Source organism: Paramisgurnus dabryanus, chromosome 5 (assembly GCF_030506205.2).
Source record: "Paramisgurnus dabryanus chromosome 5, PD_genome_1.1, whole genome shotgun sequence".
Taxonomy (NCBI): domain Eukaryota; kingdom Metazoa; phylum Chordata; class Actinopteri; order Cypriniformes; family Cobitidae; genus Paramisgurnus; species Paramisgurnus dabryanus.
The window spans coordinates 11,859,304-11,886,670 of NC_133341.1; the positions used below are offsets into that span (position 1 = coordinate 11,859,304).

At 37.0% G+C, this 27,367-nt stretch overlaps 2 protein-coding genes and 1 long non-coding RNA gene across 5 annotated transcripts in view; all 3 read left to right on the forward strand.

Moving 5' to 3' along the window:
* Positions 1–9,452, forward strand: part of pdzd2 (PDZ domain containing 2) — a 118,874-nt gene extending 109,422 nt beyond the window's left edge. For both annotated transcript variants that reach the window (XM_065267272.2, XM_065267274.2), the window contains 6 exons: positions 1,561–4,168; positions 5,329–5,446; positions 5,758–5,859; positions 6,078–6,351; positions 7,898–8,032; positions 8,204–9,452. In XM_065267272.2, the coding sequence (XP_065123344.2) occupies positions 1,561–4,168; positions 5,329–5,446; positions 5,758–5,859; positions 6,078–6,351; positions 7,898–8,032; positions 8,204–8,370 (3,404 nt within the window). In that variant the 3' untranslated portion in view covers positions 8,371–9,452. The remainder of the gene's footprint in view (positions 1–1,560; positions 4,169–5,328; positions 5,447–5,757; positions 5,860–6,077; positions 6,352–7,897; positions 8,033–8,203) is intronic.
* Positions 9,453–11,890: 2,438 nt separating this feature from the next.
* LOC135745091 (uncharacterized) lies at positions 11,891–14,345 on the forward strand. Of its 2 annotated transcripts, XR_010530979.2 has the most exons (6): positions 11,891–11,953; positions 12,662–12,807; positions 13,146–13,243; positions 13,384–13,469; positions 13,550–13,665; positions 13,787–14,345. It is a non-coding gene; the product is annotated as an uncharacterized lncRNA (long non-coding RNA). The 2 variants fall into 2 exon arrangements; XR_010530978.2 differs by lacking the exon at positions 11,891–11,953 and having other exon boundaries at positions 12,421–12,807; positions 13,787–14,339.
* Positions 14,346–23,185: 8,840 nt separating this feature from the next.
* Positions 23,186–27,367, forward strand: part of parp8 (poly (ADP-ribose) polymerase family, member 8) — a 52,525-nt gene continuing 48,343 nt past the window's right edge. Inside the window, exons 1-2 of the mRNA XM_065267118.2 lie at positions 23,186–23,798; positions 24,357–24,411. Coding sequence (XP_065123190.2) covers positions 23,708–23,798; positions 24,357–24,411 — 146 coding nt within the window. The 5' untranslated portion in view covers positions 23,186–23,707. The remainder of the gene's footprint in view (positions 23,799–24,356; positions 24,412–27,367) is intronic.

The following is a 27,367-nucleotide window of genomic DNA, read 5'->3' on the forward strand; positions in this document are numbered from 1 at the left end:
TGAAAGAATAAAAAATGTCTTAATCATGTCTCTCAACAAACTTTGATTTGCTCAGAATGACACTTAAACTTTTTCACTCAAAGTAAATAAATTTTCTTCTGTGGATTTTGGTCGTGTGGAGCTAGACTGAGCACAGATTCTTTCCACTAATGAACAACAGACAAAAGTGTGTTTTATATCAGGGAAATATCAGACTGTGTGTGGAATGAACTTCTGGGTGTTTTTTTAGGATATAGATTTTGATACGCAAATATAAAAAATGAAACGGTTATAGTCGGAATAGTTTTCCAGTGGAATGTTAATTTATAAAACAGACACAATTTGTAGCTTGTGTTGCAGTCCTCAGTGGTGCACATATGATATGATGTCAGAGCTAATCTTGATGCAAAGTCATATCTGGTCATGCTGTTTTACATAGCTCTGCTATATTTTTTACCTGCATGTTCTTTTGGCATAACAAGTGCTGATCAACTGACCTAAAATTGTTTAAATTATTGTACCATTTAAAGGTGCTGTACTGGTATATTATTTTTTATACCACAGGGCTGTATTTTGATTGGTTGAAAAATGTTTCACAGGTATCCATTAATTTTCGATAAGCGCACACCTGACCTGTCAAGTGTCTTAAAGGACAAGTTCAGTATTTTACACTAAAAGCCCTGTTTTCAGATTGTTTATGATGAAATAGAACAGTTTTGACTGAAATTTGGACATATGATGCTGGCCCAAGAATTGTCGGGTGTTTCTTGTATCACCTCCCACCTCTATAATGGCTTTATAGGTGCAAAGGAACAATCCTTCCTAAAATGCATTAGACTTTCGTTTACAAGACGTGAAACTCACCGAGTGGTCAGGGGTGTTCACTGATATGCTCACACAAAAATCGCTGCAAAAAATGCTTTCCAACAGGTTTTATCGTAGTTTTGTCCAACTCCATTGACTTGTATTAGATGTGCTGTGAGGTACGGTATTACTCCTCGCGGGAACTTTGTTTCTATTTTTGCAATTGGCAAAGGTGGATTATCGCCACCAACTGGGCTGGAGTGTCTATTATTCAAGCTCTCAGTGGAAGAATGTACGGGTGGGAGGCGTTTGGAAAAATAGGTCCACAAGTTTACAACGAATGCTAAAACACCTGTTGGAAACCATCGTTTGCAGTGATTTTTGTGTGAGCATATCAGTGAACACCCCTGACCACTCGGTGAGTTTCACATCTTTGTAAACAAAAGTTTAATGCATTTTAAGAAGGATTGTTCAAGTGCACCTACAGTATAGACCCATTGCAGAGGTAGGAGGTGAAAAACAAACACCCGAAAATTCTCGGGGCAGCCGCAAATGTCGAATTTTCAGTCAAAACCGTTCTATTTCATCACAAACAATCTGAAAACAGGGCTTTAAGTGTAAAATACTGAACTTGTCCTTTAAAATAACCACCAGAGCAATGTATGTGGTTACCGTGGTATAAACGTAATAATTGACTCCAGTCCTTTGAATTATTTGAAAAATCGCAGTGTTCCTTATGTATTGTGTAACTGTGTTATATTTTGTCCACCTTTACAGCTGTAGATCAACTTTCTAGCCTGATTATGTCTTCTGGCTCTGATGGCTTGTCTAAATCGGACGCACCTAGACTTCCCCAAGAGGACAAAAGCAGTATGGACAAAACTCAGGTTGTGGCTCAAGACAGCCCTTCATCAGAAACAAATGCAGAACAGATATCAGTTATGCCTGTCACTAACATTGATGATATCATAAATGAACTAAATTCAGCTGAAAACAAAGAGACGGATCAAAATGTCGTCTCAAATGAAAATACAGGCGAGAGCAGTAAAGTGGAGGAAATAAAGACATCAACCACAGCACCATCACATCTGAATCTTTTGGATTTCACAGCGCTGGATTCGCTGGCTCTAGGAAAGACATTTCTAAATAGTTACTCAAGGAACTTTAGTAATATAGATGATGACATTGTACCTGTAGGGAAAGAACAGGGAGAGAAACCAAGTATGTATAGTCTATTGCAGGACAGTGACTCTGAGAGCGAATCTGCCACTGACAGTGCCGTCAAAGCAGAGAAGCCTCAAGGTCACCGTGAAGATCCTCAAGACACTGATGAGGAAGAGGTTGAGCTCTGTTTCAGTACTGTCAATCAGCCTGCATTTGGCCAATCAAAGAGCAGCTCTCTTCTGCACGGAAACAGTATTATAGATAGCAAAAATATTGATCAGACCCTCATCAATACTGATCTCCACAACCCACCTTCACTTTCCATACAGGATAAAGATTCCATTACAGGTGACACACTTTTAAATGGAGATACTGGACACTTTCCTACGCAGCAGGAGGAGGTAATATGTGTTTCTCCACGAACTTCAACAAGCAATGCTGATGTAAAATGTGAAACTACTTCAGAACCTGTCAAAATCTGCCAGACACCTATAAGTGTCAGTCCTGTTACACAGAGCGACCGTCATGTCACACCAAGGAGTCCGGAAAGGACGGCCAAGCTGCACTCTCCCTCCACAGAGAAACCCAGCACTGTGCACGTGCCACCGAGGTCAACTGTGTCAGAGCCCAAGGCATCAAATTATACCAGTGGAAAGATCTCCAATACACAAGCTGCACAAGACAAAGAGAGAGAAAAAGTTATACTTGACACTAAATCATCGCATAGTAAATCCACCACTTACAACGCCAGGCCGTTGGGAAGCAAATCCCCTAATGACAACCCCGGTTCACCACTGCTAAGGAATAAGCTCAAACTTGATGATAAAAAGTCAAACACTTCTTCTAAACTTAAGGGTCTGACAATTAAGAGTAAATGCAAAGAGCAAGAACAGTCGGTCGCTAGATCGACCAGGATGGAAAGCCTAGTACACAAAAAAGCTCTCAACTCTCCGACTCAGTCTCCTAAACTTAGCACCAGAAAACATTTACAGATAGGTAGTCCGAAATCCAACAGATCCTCTGAGAAGACTAGGGTTTCTTGTAAAACTGACCAAAGTCAAACAATTATGTCCAGTGTTTTAAAGGCAAATCCTATTGGCGCTGGCCATGAAAAACTCAAACCTGACCAACTGATAGCAGATCAAAAGGAGCAAGACTCAAAACCAGAGGTCACTGCCAATACCACACAAAGAACTTTTATTGAAGTAAGACTTTCAACTTCTTCATCGTCCACACCTGTCTTAGCACACAAGGAAGTTCATCATGCAAGCCCTGCGACCCTAATTCCAGTTGAGAGGGAGGAATCAAATTCCGAACCTTCTCTTGGAGTCTTCTTAGAATCAACCAATACCTTAAACTGTCCTTTGCAGCAAAATGGTACTGTTAAAACAAGTGAAACTGCTGAGAAAGTGTATTGCAATGGTCAGGATGAAAGCCCCCTCAGAAACTCAAATAATAAAGATGCTGTTTCAAGTCTCAAGGTTAGCACGTCCAAACTCTACTTAAGAGGACTAGAACGGAGAAGCTATTCTACAGACCCTGGTGGGTGTCTAGACCCAAACCCTTTTTCAGTTCGACAAAGAATTCAGTCTTTTGAGAATCTGGCCAGCTTTGATGGTTCTGTGGTAAGGTGCATAGACGTCCCGTGCTATGCCATTAACTCCAAGCCACCTCTCAATCGCAGGCTGTCTGGGTACATCGTAAGCAGTCAGTCCAGTGATAGCCGTTCACTAAGGAGGAGTTTTAGCTCTTGTGTGGACGGTTTAAGCTCCGCTCCGTCTCAGTTGCCCCAGCTACAAAATTCTTCCTCTAACCATGAATCGGCTCCTTCAAACGGAAGAGCGGAGCCGGTTATGAAGGAGAAAGCAAGAAACTGCAGTTCTCTCAACCAATCCACAGTACACACACCACCTGTGCTTCGTTCCCGCAATGCCCGTGCCCATGGAGGCCTGTCACGCTCAAGACTGAGAGAGATAAGAGCGTTAAGCATGCCTGAACTGGACAAGCTTTGTACCGAGGACTTTTCCAGTGACTCTGAAAAAGGGATCTTTAAGACTGAGCTGGAGATTCATCCTCGTAGGCCTGCAGACCCAGTTTTATACAACACGCAGTGCATGGTCGTGACCAGGGTGAGCAGTGTTGACGCTGGGGCTTTTGGTTCGGACAGCAATGTGGAGCAACATGAAAACCACGTCACAGGACTCACATGCTGGTCTATGAGGTGAGTGAATTACTCTATTGTAAATGTGCGATGTTACACTTTAAAAATCATTGGGTTTTAGCGCAACGGCTGGGTGAATATAAGGGGCTGTTTACACTTGGTATTAAGATGTGTTTTTATCAATCGGATCACAAGTGGACGAGAGAGACACATTACATTTACACCTGGTATTTAAATCAGTCTCTTTTGTCCCCTTTCGACCGCATCTGTGCTGAATACTGTGAGGGGGGGTGGTCTGTGAGACTGTGGGCGAGTCTCTCTGCTGTCATTTAAACGCGAGCGGGAGTAATTATGAGTTTATGTTGATGCAAGCTAATATAATGTCGGAGTCCGCTGCTTGTTTAGCAAGTATACATGCTGCACAGTGTTTTGTACGTTTATTTGTTAGAGCTTTCTCTGAATTTTCAGCGCAATTGATGAAATAGGATCGCGCAACTTTCACGCTTTCAAAACGAAACACCCGCAGTAGTTTTATCAATGAAAGGCTAAAAATAGCGCTGTTCACCGTATGTTCACGGCAGAAGTCAAAAAAAGACGTAAAATTAGTGTTTAATACCTCAGATTAGATAAATGGGCGGAGAGAAGGCGGTCGCGTGTGGCTGTTCGAACACATTCAACCACATTGCGTTCCGCAACTCCAAAGCAATCCGATCGAAAGTGGTTTCGACTACCTCTGAATGTGGTTGAAAGTGGTCGAAAGTGGATGCGTTCAAAACGTTTTAAACACCGTTTACACCTTGCATTAACGTCGTCCATATGTGATCCGATCGACGAAAACGCATGGTAATGCCAAGTGTAAACAGCTTCTAAGACAGAACACATTTTGTGTAAACATTGTGTAAACTGGACTGTTGTCACACATATTTGCTTTTTCTAGTAAACAGTAATGGTTTTATGGATAAATATATTGATACCAACCTTGTTTATCCACATAAATCTGTCAGTAAAAAAACGCTGCCTCTTCAAACCTGAAGTGAATTCCAACAGCACCAAGCGCCAAGAGTTAATTTGATCAAGCATTTGGGTTGACATGCTGCGGATAGGGGCGGGGTGCATTCATTCAACTGTCAGTGAAAACTACCCAAGTTGAACATTTTTAACACATTTCCTGGTTTAGGCAATATTTCAGCTGATATCTGTGTTATGTCTCTCTATGACAGTTTGAAAGATCTTAAATCTTCTCCCTTGGACCAAAAGAAGGTGCAAGATGTTCTGGATTCCCTCACAACCAAAGTGGATGTGACGACTCTCATACAGGAGACAGATGCTCTCTCAGAGGTAGTTTGTTAGATTTCAGACATTTTGGTGTTTAAATAATCAAATGACCATCTGCAATTCTACTCTCAACGTTTTTGTTGATGGATAAAATATGCATAGGTAATCACAAATCACATAGTTTTGTTTCCCCTTATTCATATTTTTAATTACTTTTTGTTATTACAGATGTGCTCTTAACAGAAATATTTTTTATGAGCTATATGTATAGCTTCATATATTACCTATTTTTAGCCAGGTAAAATTAGAATAGCTGCAATTATTGTTATCTAAAAAACATTGTATCACATCTTTCGCTAATATTTTGTGTCTAGGCTAAAGAAGATATTTACTTTGTTATCTTAACCAAAGAGACTGGTTCTGGATTGGGTTTCAGCATCGCTGGAGGAGTAGATCTTGAACAGAAATCTATCACTGTAAGTCTTTTTTGTATTTGTAAAAATATAGCCTTTTTAAAGTATTGTTTAAAATGGTGTTTATATTAAATAATGCATTGTCACCCCCTTGTGGTACTCAAAGAAATGAACACATAAAAAAGTTCTAACAATTAGTAAAGGTGCATAGAGTCATTCACTTACGATTATAAAACAAGTACCTTTAGTTAGACTGACAGGTTCAATGTCTGTATTGACAGGTCCATCGGGTGTTTACTCGAGGGGTGGCGGGAGTGGAAGGTACCATTAACAGAGGAGATCGGGTTCTGTCAATAAATGGAACCAGCATGAGTGGGATTACGCACGGAGAGGCGCTGTCCTGCCTTCATCAGACCAGACTGCCTAGACAGGCATTAGTGGTCATACAGAAGAACAAAGATACTGAACCAATATCATCTAGACCAGAACTTCCCATTCAGACTCAAGTCCACCTTTCCACTGGACACAGAGACCGTTTCAGGGGGAGAAAAACTAGTAAGTATCAAGAGATTTGGGACACGCAAGTGCCTTAACCCTCATAAGCCCCGATTTTTCCTTTGTATACGTTATAGTCCCGCGGGGGTAAAAATGACCCTAGAGATTAAAAGAGTGATTACAAAAATATATACATTTTTAAAGATACAAATAATATATAATTTTTTTGTTTACTTCCCGTCTATACATTAATGCTGTGTTTTGGGAGATTTGAAGTACTTTTGTACCTGCTTACCACTCAATCACTATTAGATTACCTGTAAAATATCAAATTTCTATGAAAAATGCACATAAATTATGATCTAAATTTGATTTAAATAGTTTTTAGATATTAATCTAGATGTTATGTGTTAAATTCAGCCATTTGGTGTTTAGAAAAAAAAAAACATAAAAGAATTACAGTTTAGGAAATAAATCATTTCGACCAGCAGATGTCCATAAAAACCCATTAATTTTACTGGATGTGGCCAACTACTTAAATTACTAGTTTAGTGATACATTTTTTGTATTTATGTTTATATAAACATTAGAAAGGACATTAAAAACAAATATTATTTCAAATAGTAGAATTTTTTACACGTCGCCTGGGATCGTACAAAGTTTTTTCGAACATGGGTACATCTTACGCAGCATGGGTAGACGTATAATTTCTTTTATGGGCACTTCTTCCTTCAGAGAAAAGCACGCCCACACGTCAATCAGCGGGAGAGCGAGAACTGAGAACACTAGAAGTCACTTGGATATAGTTTGTTTATCCGGGGTAGCAGCGGCGTTTTGCGTGTGTGTGGAAAGACTCGGGATCTGTATTTTATAAACCTGATCAAACTAAAGAAACTTTAGAGATATGATGGATGTAATACTACTCTATAGGTACTCAAGATTAACATGAGATAAGCAGAAATGGCGCATGTTATGGGAGCTTTAAAGGTACAGTATGGGTCTGGCGGTAAGATTGCGAATCGCAACCAACCTTATTTTCAAAATGCAATGAGAAGCTACTGTAGCTGGCACAGGACGGACATGTCGGTGTCTAAGGGCGCACTCACACTATCCAAATCAAACCGCGCTCAGGTGCGTTTGACCCCCAAAGCCTGGTTCTTTGATTAGTGTGATCGCTCTATACCGCGTCCGGGCGCGGATTGGTTAATCGGCGCAGAAGGCGCAGTGTGATCGCTTATTGCATATTACAGTGTGAGTGGGGGAGTAGGGAGGCGGGACAATCGTGCTGGGGCATGGTTTGGTTTGGATATTATGAGTGCAAAGTAAAATAAGAGCTAATGGTTAACATTTTTTTATCTGCTAGTGATTTTCTGTCATGTTTTTAATTTGCACAGTTGTTGAAGCTTTAAAAACAGAGGCCAGTGAGTGTAAACTGTTTTTGCACACATCCGCATAACGTCAAGTCAGACAGTTTTTGTACACACCTTGCAAACACCACCGGTGTCTGGTTATTATTAGCAATTATTAACTTTTCCTTGATTGTATAATTGATTAATGTCCAGGAAAATAACTTTTTATTGTTAACTAGCTGTTGGCTGTATTGTAGGTGTAGAAGTAGGACCTGATGGAGCTTTAAGTGTGGAATTACAGAAGACTGCAGCTGGCTTAGGGTTCAGTCTAGACGGCGGTAAAGCATCTGTCCATGGAGATCGACCTCTTTACATCAAACGCCTTTTTCGTGGTGAGTTCCCCAACAGTTACATAAAAAGTCAACAGAGGGAATAAAAAAACATAAGAGAATGCTTTGTAATCTGTCCAATCCCTCTGGATTTGTTTATTAAGACATCAAACGAATATGCATGCTGGAAAAGTGCAGTGGAAAACTCAGATGAAATGTTCTCTCCGTCAACAGGAGGAGCCGCTGAGCAGTCTCGGGTTATTGATGTTGGAGATGAACTTCTAGCCATCAATGGCAGGTCTTTACAAGGCCTCATGCACTACGATGCTTGGAATATCATTAAAATGGTCTCCGAGGGCCCTGTCCAGTTAGTCATCAGAAAGCCCAGGACCTCTGTATGATATCTGATGGATGCACACCCATTGCACGTATGTGATGACGGTGCCAAACTGTGGTAGATTTGTATTGTACATATTCAGACTTTGCATTGCTTTTTATATGTGTTTCTTATTACTTTATGATGAAGAATTCGTTGCACATTGTTTTTTTTTTATAAACCAAGGCTTCTGCAGTTGTGCAGTATGGTTATATATGCGGGGTAATGGTTTTTCTTTGACTTTTTGATGACATTTATTGTAAAAAAAATGATAAATCACTGCATCCCGTGTAATTTAATTTAATTGTGAAAATTGTTTTATATGCAGCAGTTATTCTACAGCCTCTGATTATATGGTGATAATGTAAAACACTTAAAAGTGTCTTGCCTTTGCCTGACCTGATGAATTCGTTTTTTAAACAATATAGATAACAAACTTTGTGTAAATCCTAAAATCAGATTTCGTTTTGAACTGATTTGTTTTTGTTTGATCTGGTTTGGATTTAGATCTTTTCTCTGTATTTTATTGTTCCTCTTAAATGACTTTGTTTGTTTTAATTCCTTTATTATTTAATCTTAAAGGTAAAGTGTATAATTTCGGTGCCTCTAGCAACATCAAAAACATTCATGTAACTTCATTGGTTGGGCCATTAGTCTGACCATCAGGTACTTTCACCCCAGTCGTTGAGCCAGAGCCACAATTTTTACACTCACCTTTAAATACTTGAAATCAATCGGGTTATTAGCATTTAAATTACATGGTTACAAAGTGAAGAGAGCGTTTTCACCATATAGTAGCACATTTTTAATTAGACTGACATTTAAAAAATTCACAGATGTGTTTGTTCTGCATCTTTTTACAGCTGTGAATCATTTGCCATGTTTACTCACATCTCCTTGTAAGATATGCTGTATCAGTGCTGTTATTATATTGAACTTGATTCTTCTGTAAATATTGCAGTTCCCACTGAAATACTGTAATTTAATTGAGCTCTGTATTAAGCACAAGTGTGTTATCTATTATGTATATGAAATAAGCAATCATGAATATTTCTATTGTCTTTCAGACATTCTGCTATTGTGAATAAAGACATCAAATATTTTGTATAGGAGATTCAGTTTCAGTAATGCACTAGTTTGGGGTATAAGAGGTTTATTAATATTATTTTTAATGTATATTAATTGGCCTGTTGTTCTCTTTATATGCTATATAAAGTATCAGTTTATGTACTTAAAGGGGCCATGGCATGAAAATCTGACTTTTGCCATGTTTAAGTGCTATGATTGGGTCCCCAGTGCTTCTATCAACCTAGAAAATGTAAAAAAGATCAACCCAGTAACTTAGTTTTGGTAAACCATTCTCTGCAAGCACATGAATAAAATAGGTTGTTGAAATTTGGCACTCCTTATGATGTCATAAGGAGCTCTTATTATAATAATACCGCCCCTTAATCTGCACTATCCAATCACAGCACTGCCATTTAATGCAGATAAAAAGAGAGAAAGATAAAATAATTCACAGCACAATTGAGTTTCAATTGCAACAAACCACAATCATTGTGATCAGTGTTTGCACTCTTTCACTTGCATTTTAAAGGACAAACCCAAAACGACACATTTTTGCACACACACCTACAAAGTGGAATTTTTAACATGCTATAATAAATTATCTATATGGTATTTTGAGCTAAAACTTCACATATGTGCTCTGGGGACACCAAAGATTTATTTGACATCTTAAAAAAGTCTTGTGACATGGGCCCTTTAATGCACTTAATCTGGGGTATAAAAGATTGTAATGGTGCTCAACACACTTTCAAAAATGGTACATATAAGGACCTTTGTACCGTAGGTACCGTACCTGTGTATGTGAGTACACAATTCCCTAACTTTCATATTGAACAGCTGCAAATTGATTATTTTGAAGAATTTGGTTCCAAAACACGATAAACGGCTTCAAAAAAATGAGTTACTGTACCACCCAAATCAGTATTGTGTCAGGTCAGTATTAAAAAGTACATTCTTAATTTTACACAAAATCCAATATCCACCGTGTTATTCTGTCATCTTTTCTCCCTTTTTTCCCAAAATGTGATAAACGGCAGTCCTCCTTCTCTGCAGAATGCAATAAATCCGCTTAACAAATTACAGTGCACCATTCCACGCCTTGTAAACATGAATGGTGGTGCGTTGAATTCACACTGAATCCTAGTTTTCCTCATCTACTTTGTACTTCGTGATCAACAAACAAAGAAAAATAAAATAATACTTTTGATGGCATTGATAAACCTGTGGTGGTTTTCTATGGCGAGGAAGAAACGTACGCCACTCGGGTGACTGAAAAATGCCGGCTGTTGCTTGTTCTCACAATTCAGCATCAAGCTTCTGTCATGCTAACACATTGACCCCAGGAGATCTTATGAAAAACTTTACATTATTTTACTTGAAGTCAACGAAAATCGAGCAGGACCTAAACATTTTACAGCTGATCGCTGTCAAAAAAGTTAATCGACGACGTCCCAAGTATGACAGCAGCAATGACATTATTCTTAATATGACAAAGGAAGTGTTTTGATTAATGCCATTAATGTTTATTTTTTATTCAGTGTATACCACTAGTCAACTAAGTAAGGGATAATGTAGAGGCAGCCGGTAGTTATCGGGAAATAAGCCCCGACAGTGTGATCAGGACCCGACACGAAGCGGAGGGTCTTGTATCACACTGAAGGGGCTTATTTCCCGATAACTACCGGCTGACTCTACATTATCCCGCTTATTACACGGCTACTTGTCACATAAGAAAAAAAACTGGACATAAATATGAATTTGAAACATTTTATTGGCATATTTGTTTTAAATTAACATTTTTATCCTTCCGCGAAACTTTGCACAGGTGCATAAAATGATCGTAATACCTTATTAAGATCCTCTGCTTCATACTTGTCTGTCTCCATTTTTTTCTCTTTTAGCCAGTCTTTGAGAAGTTTTAATGCCCATTCTGTATTTTTTTGTGTGTTGGCTTCGTAGCTGTCATGCTCTATTTTGTCAAGTTCAGTCTCAGTAAGCTCTCTGTGTCTTGTCGTGGTTGTCCAGTGTTTGTCACAAGATGGCGCCAAACAAACAGTAATCTTTATTGGCGCGGAGCGATCTTACTCTTAAAAGTAGTACCGGCTATGCGTTATTATTTTGGAGCGGTTATTATTCGAAAAGAACGAACCTGCAAATGTCTCAACTGACCAATCAGAATCAAGCATTCCAGAGAGCCGTGTAATAAATGAATATAACATGGCAAAGATGAATGCTCATTTATACATTGATTTAATAGATAAATAGCATTTTGAAAAAAAAACCTGCACAGCAAAATCACCAGTGTTAAATTTTCAGGGATGGTGTTAAATACACAGTGTTGATGCTGTTTTAACACTATCTGGTAATATAATAACACTGCCATTGCTAGGCCAGTGTTATATTCACGACAGTGTCAGTGTAAAACAAGGGTGTTATCAGATTTCACTCTGAGCGGTGTAAATCAAGCCACGCCTCCACTAAACATATCCTGTCAGGGATTTTACCGCCATTTTCTTTCAAAGGAGGACTGAAGAGATCAGGTAAATCAGTCTCATAATATTCACATGGTTTGGCTAAATTAAACTGTTATTTCTCTGTCTGACTCTACGCAGCCATATGCCAAAAATAAGACCTAAAAACCTAAATAAGATATTTTTCCCATTTTATTTCCCCTTTGTTCGTTATTTGGTTCAGTTTAATCAGAGCTACCTTGTGTTACGTTGTTCCCTTGTTAGTTTAGTATAAAGTTAAACTGCTAGTTAAAAGTTTAAAACCAAGAAGGATAATATTAACAGGAGATATGAACGAAAGAATTGAACCATGATAAAACGCGACATGCACTACAAATTGAAGGTATAAAATTAAGTTAAATGAAAGCTCGTTTATTCACCATATGATGCTCGTTATAAGGTAATCATATAGGCTAGATACCGTGAGTTAACAAGCTCGTTTACATGCACGTGAGTGCACGGATATCTGTTAATTATTCAAATTACTGAAAAACACGGAGAAAACCGCAACCGCATCGTCATGTGTTTTTCTAAGATGTATGCAAACAGGGAACATATCGCCAAACCAACAATTAATTTGACCAAAACCTCACAATATATCATCATTTGTATGCACAGATTGGATGCATTGTGTGTTGTAAGCTTTTCGTGGCGCTAGATGTCAGACAGATGCAAATGGCAAATACATATGAAAGTGTAAAACGTGTATGGCGAACATTTGTTTTTCTGTCATTATAGATGCTAGTTTGGTGAAAGTACACACTGAGTGCTTCAAATCATTCAGAAGAGATGCTGTTTTTAGGGCAGTTTATTAAAGAAGACCTGACATGGATGACTTCCAATGAGAAACGACTGCTAATACTTATATAAATTCATTACAGAAGGTAAGTTTATATATTTATACATATAAATCATTTTATTTGACATAACTGAACAGTTAACCAATCTTTTTAGTATATGTAGTTTTGTACATATTATTATTATTATTATTATTATTATTATTATTATTATTAATCTGGAAAGAAACTCACATGACCTGCTGCCAACTTTAATAAAGATATTATCTTCTCATACATCGTTTTGCTATTGATGTCATATTAAATAGCAATCAAATTGATTACTATTTTGAAAATTTATAAATGAAGATTCTGTCTTGAGTGCTGTTTTTAATATAAAAAGAATGTTGAGTTTTCAGAGTCTTTATTGTCATTTTTTGTGATAGGACCCTACCAGACTATATTTGAATACGGCATACCCATGAATTCTGGAACTGTTATTCCTTAATCCAGTTTGGAGGATAAGAGCTTACCAACTAGTTATGTGAGTACACACAGTACATTAGTACTGTACACTGTCTCTAACATGATTTATTATACTGAGATGATTTTGATTCAAATAACGGTTTAAACCGCACCCTTTTTGGTATTTTCTTGACTCTTTTTGTCTTTGAAAATCTGCAGAAATATGCTGAGGTGATGTATTGCAAAATAGCCAACATACAACAATATGGATGACCCTCTGTCTGGTCAACAGGAGTTTAAATATGGTAAGTATACATGGGTTTGCTACTTTTACGGTTTTAAAGTTTAACTGTATACTCATGGTGTTTAAATTCTGTTTTGCTAGGACGGGACAGTTATGTGGCAGCTCTTCCCTGGCTCATTCACCTCTTGCCTTTCATTTGTGAAAGGAAGAAAGAAGAAAGAGGGTCAATGTGCAACTGAAGCTACTGATTGTGCTGTGTAAGTTTTTTATATTTTGTTCTAGTTATTTATTCAGCAGTTAGTTTGCTTGCATTGTTCACCCAAGTTCATAAATACACATCAAATACATTCATCAAATACACTCTTTTAAAACACTTAGGTGATGAGCATCAATCCATGCTTTGAGGGGGATGAATCAGCACAGCCCTGCCTGCACTGCGTTGGGAACAGAAGTTGCATCCAGAATTTTTGCATCATTCTGGACCAAAAAGCCATTCCCTCCATGATGAAGACCACTGATGCAGCCTTCCACTACATCATGAGTAAAACAACTACAGAACTAAATACCAGGTTGGAACGTATTTAAGAAAAATGAAATGTCTTTTGAATTGAAATGTCTGTTTTGTTATGGAAAAATCTTTAGTATTGTGAAGGATAAGCATTTCTGCCTGCCAGTAAGGTAATTGCAGTGTATTTTAATGTTCAAGTTTTGAGTAGGGTGGCTAATTTATTTTAACTCTCATTTGATTTATTAAAGACCTTATAATAAGTGGTTTTCATGTCACTGCGCTGTGGTATAAGATAACTTTCATTATTCCATACTGTATTCTGTTTTCTAATTGTAGCTGAGGGATTTAAATAAGCAGTGTTAAATGCAAAGTGTTGTGTGTATCAATGTAAATATTAAATGTGATGTACTTTAATAAAAAGAGGTTTTGCAATATTTCTTGTCATTTGTCTTTTATATAAACAACCCATTAGCAACAAAAGTGGCTATTAATCAGTATTTTAACACTTAACATTGTTGAATTCACATTACACTGGTGTTGACTTTAAATTAGAAGTGTTAATTTTTAACACTGTATTTCTGTGCCAACACCAGTGTAGTGTGGAAACAACAATGAATAGTGTTGAACAAAGTGTAAAATTTAACAATATTGAGTGTTAAATTAACATATAATGAGTGTTGTTAAATTAACACTACACTTTTGACTAAATTAACACAGTGTAGTGTGGACACATATACACACTTTTCCAGTGTTAAATTTGACACCCTGGGTGTTATTTTAACACCAGTGATTTTGCTGTGTGGTCATGGATTTATTGCATTTTGTGGAAAAAAAATAATCAGTTTTTATAATAAATCTTTGATATATATATATATATATATATATATATATATATATTCATTATTCACATTTATTCTATTTTTCTGACAAACCTTTCATGCTTTTAGCCTTTAAATCTCAAGTGTTCAGCTCAAGTTTGGATAATTCATAGCAGCACTTTAGATGATAATGAGAAGGTGATATTTCTTATGTTAAGGTTCAATACGTCGCACAGCCTTTATATTAGTTAGATGAGCAAGCATCAAAATTGATTGCTGGAACATTTACAATATTATCACAATTTAATGTCCTTGATATTTATTTAGTAATATTAGCTGAAAATCAGTGAGTCACTAATATAGGGGACGTGCTGGCATCTTGCTCCATTCCAGATGGTAGTCTCATGGGAATCATCACCACCTCACTCCACCTGCCAAGGGTTTATTCACCAGAAAATATTGATCTCCTTACAATGTGTCTCTGTCTTCTGTGAGTAACTTTCCGTGATTCAGACAGCAAAATGACTTTTTAAACTGACTTTTTCAAAACTCATCGATTTGAAAAGCGCTGTGTCCCTGATTGGCCAGCTAATCTGTACATTGTGATTGGCCTGAATACCTCTGACATCAGCTGGAAATGTGACGCTCCTTACCATGTTTGAAAGATTCACTCACAATGCAATGCTTTCAGGAGTTAATTTACAGGCTGTGAGTCCGAAGCAGGTTCAAATTATGATAATGACTGTCTTGTGTGTTTGTGTTGTAGTCCAAGAAAAGAGATATATGTTGAAGACGATAACTCGCGTCATCGTTTACTTTGGGGTTTGTACCTTTTGCCTATCGTTAGCAGGTACTAATACACACTTACACACCAAAGGAAATGTAAAACACGAATCAGACAATAGGTGCTCTTTAAAGGAATATTCCACTTTCATAATTTTTTATAATTACTCACCCCCATGTCATCCAAGATTATTTTGTCTTTCTTTGTTCAGTCGAGAAGAAATTACGTTTTAAATGAGGAAAATATTCCAGGGTGACCTTGCGTATTATGTTATCACATTGAAAGGTCACATATAAATAAAAGAAAAACATACTGTACAATTATGCAGGGCCTTCAATAATAAACTTTTTCTTGTTTGTTCCAGTCCTTGATGATGATTGGTCCATAGCTGTGTTTTGCTTACGATAAAACAAATCTATGACCGGTACACCTGACGATTCTTTGTATCACTGCACAGCACCATGTGAAGCATTCTGTTGCCGTTCACAGTCAGTCTTTTTCTAGTGGAAGGGACCATTCAGTCAAAGACTCTTTAAAGAATAATTTCTTTCTTTTTTATATTCTAAAGCACTTATTTACCACTACGATGAATCTATTTTGTTGTAAATAAAAAAAATTCTTCAGATGTTAAAGGTTCTTTAAGGACCTAGGGGTGGTTTCCCAGACAGGGATTAGACTAGTCCTAGACAAAAATAAATATAAGAGCTGTCCAAACTAAAATAACTTGCACTGACATATTTTAAAATACATCATTGCCCTTTGTTTTTCCTCAAAATGTTTCCTCAGTAATGTTTTTAGTAAGGCATGTTTGTTAAAACTAGTTTTATTTCCTCATTAAACAAAGGCCTAGTCCTGGCTAAAACTAATCCCTGTCCGGGAAACCACCTAATATGTGTTATTAACCTGCACATTTTCTTTAAATTCTTGTTAATCAAAAACTTTAAGCTCAACTGTCAATTTAAAAAATAAACTTGCACTTAAAATGTTGTAAGTTTCAGTTCTTGCTTTTTTCCTGTTCTCTTTTCTGTCATGTGATTATTCAGTCACAGTCATTTTTAAATAGCAGTCAACAAGACGTACAACCTGCTGTATTTTGTTTGTGTTTTGTTTCCAATTGTTGAATTAATTTTGCTGTAGACTGCATTGAATTGGGGTATAACCTCGGATTGATAGTGTTGGGTGTGACATCTATGCACATCAGATAAAATGTAAGCTGTGTAGGCAGGCGCAAAAGTGAAAGGATACTGCAGATCAATGATCCGTGTCATAAGACACAGTAGAATTGAGTAGGCTTGTGGACATCACATTTTTTGTTGTGTGCACCATAATACTTAATTCTGTGTAACTGGAACCTTTTGTACACAAACGTTGAAAATTACATTGCTTCATGTTCAAAGAAAAATATTTGGTTATTATATTTATTGGTTATTATATTGATTGGTTCTTCCTAACCCCAAAAAGCTGGAAGAAATCTAAACCAAACCAAATCTCAGGTCTTAGGATGTTAATGTTACCAGTTACAAGGCCCGATTTAGTAATGTATTAGTAAATGCCAAATTAACATACAAACAAAGATTAATAAATGCATTAACAAATACAACCTTTTTGTAAAGTATTAGTAAATGTATATGACTATAGTTTGAACAATGACTAATACTGATAACAAAAATAGTAACATAAATCTGGATTCACATGGTTGCATTCATGCTGTGAAATATGTTTATAAGAACTGTTTAAAGGGTTGGTCATTGAATTTTGCCATGTGATATTGCTTTTTTTGGCACTACTCTATGGACTACAATGACGTTTATATATTAAATGCAACAGGTATCTTATAAATAAATACATATTACATATAAATACATATATGTAAACTAACAAGTTAATTTACTGAAACAAATTCTTGCTTAGTCACAAAATACTCCAGTGAGACGCTATTGAAGAGCTTGGCATTTTATCTCACGCTTTGAAGTAATCATGAGAAATTGACTTTGTATGCCTCCCTCTTGAAAGTCCTGTTCCCCCAATAAATCTCCTTTGTTCCTGATTCAAAGAAAGACTTTTCTGTTATTCTGAAAATGTAATTTTCCCTAAATCTCAGAATTTCTCTATTTTATATTCAGACTCTGACCTCTTGGATAGATTAAATTCAAGAGCTATAAATGTTTTTTGAGACATTGCGTGCTGTTCTTAAATTTCTTTTTTGGGGCTAAGAGATTAGGCTTTAACAATCCATGCCACTCAAATTTGTTGTTGGTCTAATTTGGACAAGCTACCAAAGGGTATGAGACAGAGGAAATATTGCAGGTGGACATAAAACAAGCAAACTGACCTCTAAGTAAGATCTGATTGTTGCATTAGAACTTGAGAATGAACAAAAACGCAATAAACAACAGAAACTCAAGTTTTACAGAAACCAAACATTAAAAGAACTCACTAAAAGGTCTAAGATGATAATGAACTTTAAACGTGAATCAAGACTTCTCGGACTAACAACCAAATTTGTGTTGTTTTGCTGGACAAAGCCCTAGACCTGCATTAACAGACAGGTTACAATAGTCATATTGCATTCACCAGCAGTGTGGCAGAAGATAACAGCGTCACTGCAGAAAGTGTGACAGTGTGCTGTTGATGGGCATAATATAAATGATTATTAGTTCATGAAGATGTATCGATGGCACCCTAGGTACAGAGTTGTAGTCTTGTTTCTTAGTGCTGCAGGTAGCAATACACAATAACAATATTCCACTATGAGTATAGGAACAGTGGGTAACAAATGCACTTGACAGCCCTTAAAGTATTACAAATAAGGAATCTTCGTTTCTATTCAATAAAGAGAAAAATGCCACACATATTACTGAACTAAATTAGTGAAGTAATGTGTGGAATACTGAATGAAGAATAGAAAAACAAACACAAGTCTTTTTCAAGGTTAAAAAGTGTTTTTTTTTTACAGTGGACATGACCTATTCACATGGTATTACCCAACTTTAAAGATTTCCTTTTTCCGTGTTACACAAAAGGTGTTACTTTCATTTTTTTTGAACAGTTAACACAAAGTGAATGCATGTTGATCACTGATCAGATTGTATGGTAAGTACTAGTGGTTATTCTGATCTACAAATTTTTATTAGATTAATTAAAAAACATGTTATAAAGGTGCTGGTTGGCTAAAGTGTTCAAGATATGATTTAATTGATTTAAATCAAATTTGTAATGATCTATATACCAATTAAGTATGTTTGCCTACAAGGGGGGTCTTATTATCATAATGCCAGTTGTATCATCTCGACAAAGTATACGTTTATAAATGTATCTTCACTTTGAGACTAAAGATTATTACCTAACAGCAATTTATTGTTTTTTTTTATTGCAAAGTACATTTCTCTTATATTTATGCATTTGGCAGACACTTTTATCCAAAGCGACTTACTGTACAGTGCATTACAAGTCATAATTTTTTTTACCAATGTGCGTTCCCTGGGTTCAAGCGGAGGGGCAACCTTCTGATCTCTCTGATGAAGCCAAATACGGAAGTGACTTAAAGGGACACTCCACTTTGTTTGAAAATATGCTCATTTTCCATCTCCCCTAGAGTAAAACATTTGATTTTTACGGTTTTGGAATCCATTCAGCTGATCTCCGGGTCTGGCGCTAACACTTTTAGCATAGCTTAGCATAATCCATTGAATCTGATTAGACCATAGCATCGCACTTAAAGAGTAACTAAACCCTAAACCAACTTTTTTTAGTTAATGATCTGTAGGAATAATGTTTTATTAGTGCTGTTCATTGATTTTAGTACGTTTTTGTGACATTTGGGTATAAAGTGTTTCAATACTACAATATATGGTGTAAAAACGTCTGAGTGCTGCCCTCTTCAGGTTGAACGGTGGCTACTGCAGTTGAATTTTCCTATTGGATGTTGGGTCCAAAAATTACTCGTGACGTAAGCAGATTCAAGCTCACCACGCCCTTGTTACGATCTCACCACACACTCAGTTCGTCCCCTCTATCTCCGTTGGGATCTGCCCACTTTTCTTGCATTTTTCAAATATTGCCAGTGGGTGAAGTCACGCTCTGACCAGGGGTTTAGTTACCCTTTAAAAATAACCAAAGAGTTTCAATATTTTTACAAACTTGACTCTTCTGTAGTTACATCGTGTAAGTGTGATTTTCTAAGCAGATATGGCTAGGAACTATACTCTCATTTTGGCGTAATAATCAATGACTTTGCTGCTGTAACATGGCTGCAGAAGGCGTAGTGATATTACGCACTGCCCGAAAATAGTCCCCTGCTATTGAAAGTAACCAAGGGGCCTGTTTTCGGGCAGTGTGTAATATCACTGCATGTTACAGCATCAAAGTCCTTGATTATTACGCCAGTTTAAGAGTTGCGCGATGCTAATGGTCTAATCAGATTCAATGAATTGTGCTAAGTTCTGCTAAAAGTGAGACCCAGAGATCAGCTGAATGGATTTCAAAACAGTAAGAATCAAATGATTTACTCTAGGGGAGCTGGAAAATGAGCTTATTTTACAATAGAAAGCAGTTTGAAGGGACATTCCACTTTTTTTTGAAAATAAGCTCATCGGCTGTTTTTCGTCTATATAGCTAAGTTTGCCTTTCATGACACTGTGAGGGGGTGAATTTTTTTGTAACTCATCCGTTTAAATTATATTAAGCCTTGAAGTTCTGCATAACTAAGGGCGTGTCTCACCAATTCACCAAGCCAAGACTAAAAATATTTGGTCCATGACACCACCGCTCATTTCTGACAATCACTATTGCAAGATGTTATCCATAAACGATATAAAAATGTATAATTATCTATAAATCAAGTGAGTATGTTTGCCTACAAGGGGGGTCTCATGATCATAATGCCAGTTGTATAGTAAAAGCCATCAAAATGTTCCCAGTCATTTAAAAACAAACTCATCATAATTCCCATAAATTACAGTAATTCAAAGCAAAAACACTAAATAATAAAACAATGACGGAATCATTAAAGAGCCAATTTCATATTGAAATGATCTGTAAATAATATTTACCAGGCAAGAGGTTTGGCACGCACTTCCAAACTTGTTTTTCTGCACACCAACATACAGGTAGAGATATCAGGCTCCAAAGCTTTTGACGGTACAAAGAAGATTATTGGTAAATTGGATCTCTTGTTTCCAGGCTCTTAAGCACACTTTATCTAGCATGCAGATGTGATAATAAAGAGCATCAGAGAGCATACGTGCTCTCACAGTCACCAACTGTTTGGCTCACTGTGAAATTGGGATTAATGAGCCGAGTTCACCAAGGAGTCAACACAAACGATGCGGGACTCCCCACAAGCACAGGAACATCTCCTCCCCAATCTCCCAGCTTCTGTCTTCCATTTTCTATCTCTGTCTCTCCTTAAAACCTCTTCTCATCATTGGCCAGCTGGCAGTAATAAGTACACTTATCTCATATATATGTATGTATTTTAATGTAGTGCTTCCCGGAGTGCACTACAAGTAGAACTCCCCTTTATTTTCATCACCCCGGTTCCTTTATCACCCCCATAATGGTATAATCAACGAAAGGAGTGCTGAATGATGAGCTGACGGCGGCGGTGAAGAATCATTAACAAAGTTGTCCTCTGCACACCAGTAGAAATGACTCCATCAACACTGCATTGAAATGAGATGCCATTTACATGAAAGAGAAAATGATGAGTGTGTTTGCGTGTGTATTCATCAGAACATGTGCTAAATCCTCAGTATGTACAGGGTGGAAATACATTTGAGGCTCGATGCAGAAAGATGGATTTTCCTGCCACTGCAGTTATGAGAGGAGGCCATGCCAGATTCAGCACAAGTGGGCTGGTCGGGTCTCCTTGGAGCAACTACGGACTGTTGAGCCACCAGCCAAAGTCCGGATGGAACTGTTAATCAAAGTGGCACCAACACAGCCATCCATCTTCAGGCTGGACGGGCTACTGGGGCCTTAACTGAGCCCTTTACAGTTTTTCCTCTCTGGTGTGGAATGAACCTCAGCTGCATTAATGCAATTCCTTGATGCTATATAAAACAAACACAGTGTATTTTGCCTTGCCATTATTATTGCTATTATTCCTGATTGTTCATGGTTGGAGTAATACGTCCCTGGAGATCACTGCACTAGCAAAGGTCATGGGTTCAAATCTCAAGGTACGCACATATTGGTAAAACAAAAAATAAGTATGCCCCGTAAGTCGCTTTGGTAAAAGGCATCTGCCAAATTCGTAAATGTAATTACACAGTATTGAATGTTCGTACTCATGAATAATGGTACTCCAAGGTATTTTCAAGAATCCCACAGTGCTACCGCACCTTTATAGCATCTAATTATAAGATTAGGAGCATTATTGATTTCACACTTATTTCAAATCTCCAAGGCCTTACTATATTAAAGGTTATACAATATATTTACAGAATGTTTTACATTATGTAGGATGATCTTACGTATTTAATAGTAAATTAAATGTTTCAGTGCAAAGGAAAGTATATAAACTATATTTAAAACACTTGTAGCTACAGTATGATAGATTGAGGTACATTGAGATTATTGTGTTGAATGCATTGAATGCAGGGACCAGTCCACACATATGCTGGTTGGCGTTATTGCTCTAGAGACGAAGGGAATGTAAAATAACATGTGTATGCATGTTTGATTTTCTTACTGCATCAGTGTGTCTTTCCCCTCCGGTTTCAGCTCTGTTTTCAGCTCAAAAGACCCCACAGATCATTTGTTATAGCATGTCCAAAAAGCCCCTATTTGGGTGGGAGCAAAAAAGTGCTGTTTTTTTACGCGTGTACCTTTATTGATCGATTAATCTTATGGGACAAAAACTGAAAATAAACACATTTGTCAAGGATAACACAATAAAGTTACAAAATAACTTATTTCCATTGTGGTCATTGAAGTAACGCACAACTGTACTTCCAGTGCAAAGGGGGGCAGGAGCATTAGCATTACATAATATAATATAATAAATACAACTACTTCAACTAAAAACCTCTACAAAATACAAAACATTACAATAAAACCCCCACAATATGCTAATAACAGTCTATCTCTAGTCTTAAACAACCTATCTTATATCCAGCTTTTAACTTTTATGCTTAAACCAACCACTTCGAAATACTTTACTATTCAAAAGACCTACGCCCAAAGATATTTTGAAATGGAATTATGCAGAATTTAATGAGCTACTGCTTTTGGTTAAAATATATCTGATTCATGTGAATACAGTCTGGGACAATAGTATCTTTAGCCGCATTAGTGCTAACAAACGGATTTAGAAAAGCTTTTGGGTGAAAATCAGTGGATGTGGGTGGGGCTTTGTCAGTGTGACATCACATTAACAAGGAAGGAGTTGGCGGATTTTCTTCATTGTAGGATGGATGTGTTTACACACTGTCAACACACATTTATGTCCAAACACCTTAAGTGGATTTTGCATAATTGATAATTGATCATAATTAATATTAACTGATAAAAATGGGAATTAGATGCAGTAATGAACGCACTATAATGACCAATTTTCAGTGTCTTAGGTTTAGATGTTTGTCAAGATGCATTGAAAATTCCACGTTTCTCCTCATATACTTAACTGTTGAAAAAGCTCACGATGCTAAACAAATCCAGCAGCCGCCCCTGATCCAGAATGCTCAGCAGCAGCAGCAGCAGCAGCAGCAGCAAAGTGAACGCGTGGGGAGAAAAACACGTCCATGACATCATCCGCCTTGTTGTGATTCCCGTTCCCACCGGGTTCGTATCGCAGATGCAATCGGAGGATTCCCACACTCATTTTCCCCGTGTGTTTCCCGTAACGCTCTGATGCTCGTACCTGCGCTGGTTTCACTTTAAGACTCGCGATCTGTGGCTTTCGACATCGCCATTGTTGGGTTCAGCAGAGTTATGAGGACGATTGAGAGATGCTTCCGGTGTAAAAGTGATATCTTTATGAAAGCTGTCGCGAGCACGGGCTTTTCGCTGTGTCGAGGCTATTGTTAGACGAGATGAAACGGTGTCGGTTGGCGTGACACAACGGGAATTGTTAAAGCGTATTATTGTGACCGTTCCTCATACAGTACATCGTGCCTGCAGGAGGAGAGAGGATTCATTTTTTTGCTCAATATTAGTTAGAAAGCCATTCTAGTGTGTGTTATTTCATGGGGATGTGTTCAAGGCAAGAGAGGATTCAAAAAGACGTCGACATCGTAATTCAAAGGTGTAAGGCAGAGAAAGACTGCCTGTTTTCTGGTAAGTTTCCATTGTCTCCTGTCTTAAACATATCCTATTAATTCACTCATAAAATAGCGGAAAGGGGAGACCCGAGCACAATTTATATGCTGTCAGCCTCGGTATCGATGGTTTTGTCTCCTAATTCATATATAAAAAAAACAGTATACTTAACAACATGTATGTAGCTCTTGTGGTCAAGTGTCTGCTATTGAACGTTTCCTGGATGTACTTATAAATTATGCAATAATCAACTGCATTCGAGGGCCTACACGGACGTGAACTGCCATTATTACACACATATACATTTCTTTTAGACTTGAATACTCGTTATTATGAAGACATTATAATGCTTTTCATGTGTTGGTATGGGCATTTTTAATTCGCATTTGTATGGTTAAGCAATGACCGGTACTGTTCACACACACTTTGTGTAAATACTGCTATCAGTTTCATTATTGTGTATTCTTTGTCAGTGGACATCCCCTGTTGATGTTGCCATGGAGACTACACTTGTTGAAAGGGACTTTTATCGTTTAAAAAAAAAACCTAAGTTAATGTCATGATTGTCTTTTTCAGACTTTCGATTCTCCGACTCCACCTTCACGTTCACCTATTCAAAAGGACCTAAAAGGTAAACTTAACGAAGACATGTTTTATTTTGCTTTAATAGACATTGTGACTGACTGTTAAGTTACTTAACGACTTAACAACTTCTGCCTGCATGTCGACATCGACTGTGCATGAATGACTCACATACCTGCTGAATATTTTGTAGTTTTGCGTTAGTAATAATCTGTAAGCATATTTGACAAATAATACCTCATCAAAAAGCACTCAGGATAACAACATCCATATAGTGGTTTTTATTTTTTTATAACATCTGTGCATTATTAAATATGTTATAATCTTTAGAAAAAGTAGCAGTCTATTAGCTTCAGTGCAATTAATCATAGATTGTGTTTGCATATAATCAATTACCCTGTACTAAGTCATTAATATAGTCTTATTAGATTTTGACATGTTTTTAAACACTGTTAAAGCGATAAACAGACCCCAAATGGTTACTGATAGTTTGACATACACTATGTTCTTTGTATAACATGAATAAACATAGAACTATAAGGGATAGTTTACAAAAAATTCTGTCATTGTTTACTCATCTTCATGTTGCTCTAAACCTGTATGAATTTTTTTTATTCTGTTGAACACATAATATATTTTGATTAATGATGGTAAGCACACAGTTAAAGGTACCCATTGACTTCCATAGTATTTTTTTTCTGCTATGGAAGTCAATGGGTACCGTCAACTGTGTGCAAACCATCGTTTATTAAAATATCTTCTTTGTGTTCAACAGAATAAAGAAACTCATACAGATTTAGAACAACATAAGGGTGAGTAAATTATTATTTTTACGTGAACTATCCCTTTAAAGCTAGAGGCACCAACCAAGTGACAATGCAAACACCCCCCAAAATAAAGAAAAACACTATGAATCTGAATTGCAACACATGTACAGTAGTTGATGAATGCTATAGACCATAAACACAGCTTAATTGATCATAAAGATGCCACTGTATTCAAAAAGGGGAGTAACATATCACATAACTTGCGGTTCGGATCACATTGCAGTTTTTGAGGCACGGATTGGATTATTTTTTGGATCAGCAAAAAATGGGTGGGAAAAATCTAATAAGAAGTAAAGAAATTAAAAACATTTATAAAAAAGAACAAAGTTACACATTACTTAAGGTCTTAAATTAACATTAGGTAGGTAAAGAAATTGAATCAAATGAATAATAACACTGTCTTTATTGTATGAATTAAATATTATTATTTTAGGGCTACAGAAGTGATTTTTTTCTTTCTCTTGGGTTATTTGTTTACAATAATGACACAGACTTAAGTAGGTTAATTGAGGTTACTGTCTCTTTAAGACCAAATAAGCACAGGTTTCTGATTGTTAATCTATACATACACTTAAGACATAAACAAATGTTTTTATTAGAAAAAGAATACTGTGGAGATCATTTTGTTTGTATGTGCCATTGTGCCCTGCCCTGCTTTTTGAAACGCGTCTTTCTTTTGTAAATTTCAAACGGCGCAGCATAAACAGTCGAGCAACTCTCTCTATAAAGTTTACACATCCAGAGTTGTGATCTTTGAAGGGCATAGGGATGATCACCGGACACAACTGCACGTGCGTCTGTGTGTTAAGAAAGCAGCTCATTTTAGTGCCTTTTTGTGGTTAAATTCTTTAAAATCACTTGAATGTTAACATTTGCAAACCTTTGAAACACGTGCAAACTTTCCCTATTTAAATTTGCGTATTAATCCGCAAATCGCATGCAAGCCGAAACGTGGTACAGATCACGGATCAACTGGTATCCATCACAGCACTATACAATGTTAATGTATTTACATATCGCTGTAGAAAGCTCACAATCTTGAGGAGTTGCTATTTGTCTGAAGCTGTAATGATTTTATGTTTGGTCCTTGGCATCAAGTAAAACTTAACAGTCAACAAAACAGTTTGTTTTTATATGTATTTTCAGTGTCTTGGACAACTATAAAGATCTCATTTTATGTTATAGAATGGCATTTACTGTACTTGTCTTTAAACAGTGACAGTGTACTACAAGACAAGTTGAATGTTTGTCTTTATGAAGAAGGTCACTCTAAGCTATTTGTAAGTAAGAAACTGTTAATGTGTGAAAGCTTGGCCTCTAGTTGCAAGTTTTGTCTTACTCGGTCTTACACACAGTATTTTCTTGTGAAAGGAAACATGAGAGGATAGCCATTAACCTGGTTCTTGAACAGGCCATCTTTCCATTACATTGACCCATTTACCACAAATACGTCATATATGAAAACATACCTTCCACCAGATTAAGATGAGAAATTAATAGGATTTTTCGTTTTCGACCAACTCATTTTGCATTTTGTAACCTTACTTATCATGAAGACAAGATACCAAACTGAAATTTGAGCTTGAGGCCATTTGGATGAGTGAAACATTTAGTGTTACCAGCCTTCGGTGAAAAGGAGTCCCATTGTAGTGCTTCCATTCCTATAGTCATGCAAATGTTATGATAAATATGCTAATTAAAATGAGTTGTCCAGGAAAGCACTTCAGGCTCAGTGGACCAGTACCGATAAGAAAGTCTTGGGAACGTTTATGAACTCAAGAGTGCTGCATCCTGTCTTTGCAATAATTGTCTTTAATTAAGGTCTTCAAGTTTTAATTATGGTTGTTATGTACAGGGATTTTTTTGTTAGAAGGGTAATTCTATCCAAATGGAAACCTTATTGAATAGTATGAAAAGTAAAGTTTTTACCTAAAGATCTCAGATGTCAATATTTGGTGGTTTTAATACCTACGCAAAAACGCTGGTGGTGAAAGAGTTAAAGATGGTGTGTGTACTGTAAATAAGCGGCGGCTCGTGACTGCTCATCCGAGGGGCGCTAATTCAAAATAAGTGTTCGTCATGTCATATGTGTTGTTGCGTTTTATAAATATGTGTTTGTTGCATCATGTAAACCATGTGCATCATGCGTCTTGTCAAAATAAGTGCCTGCTGCACCAA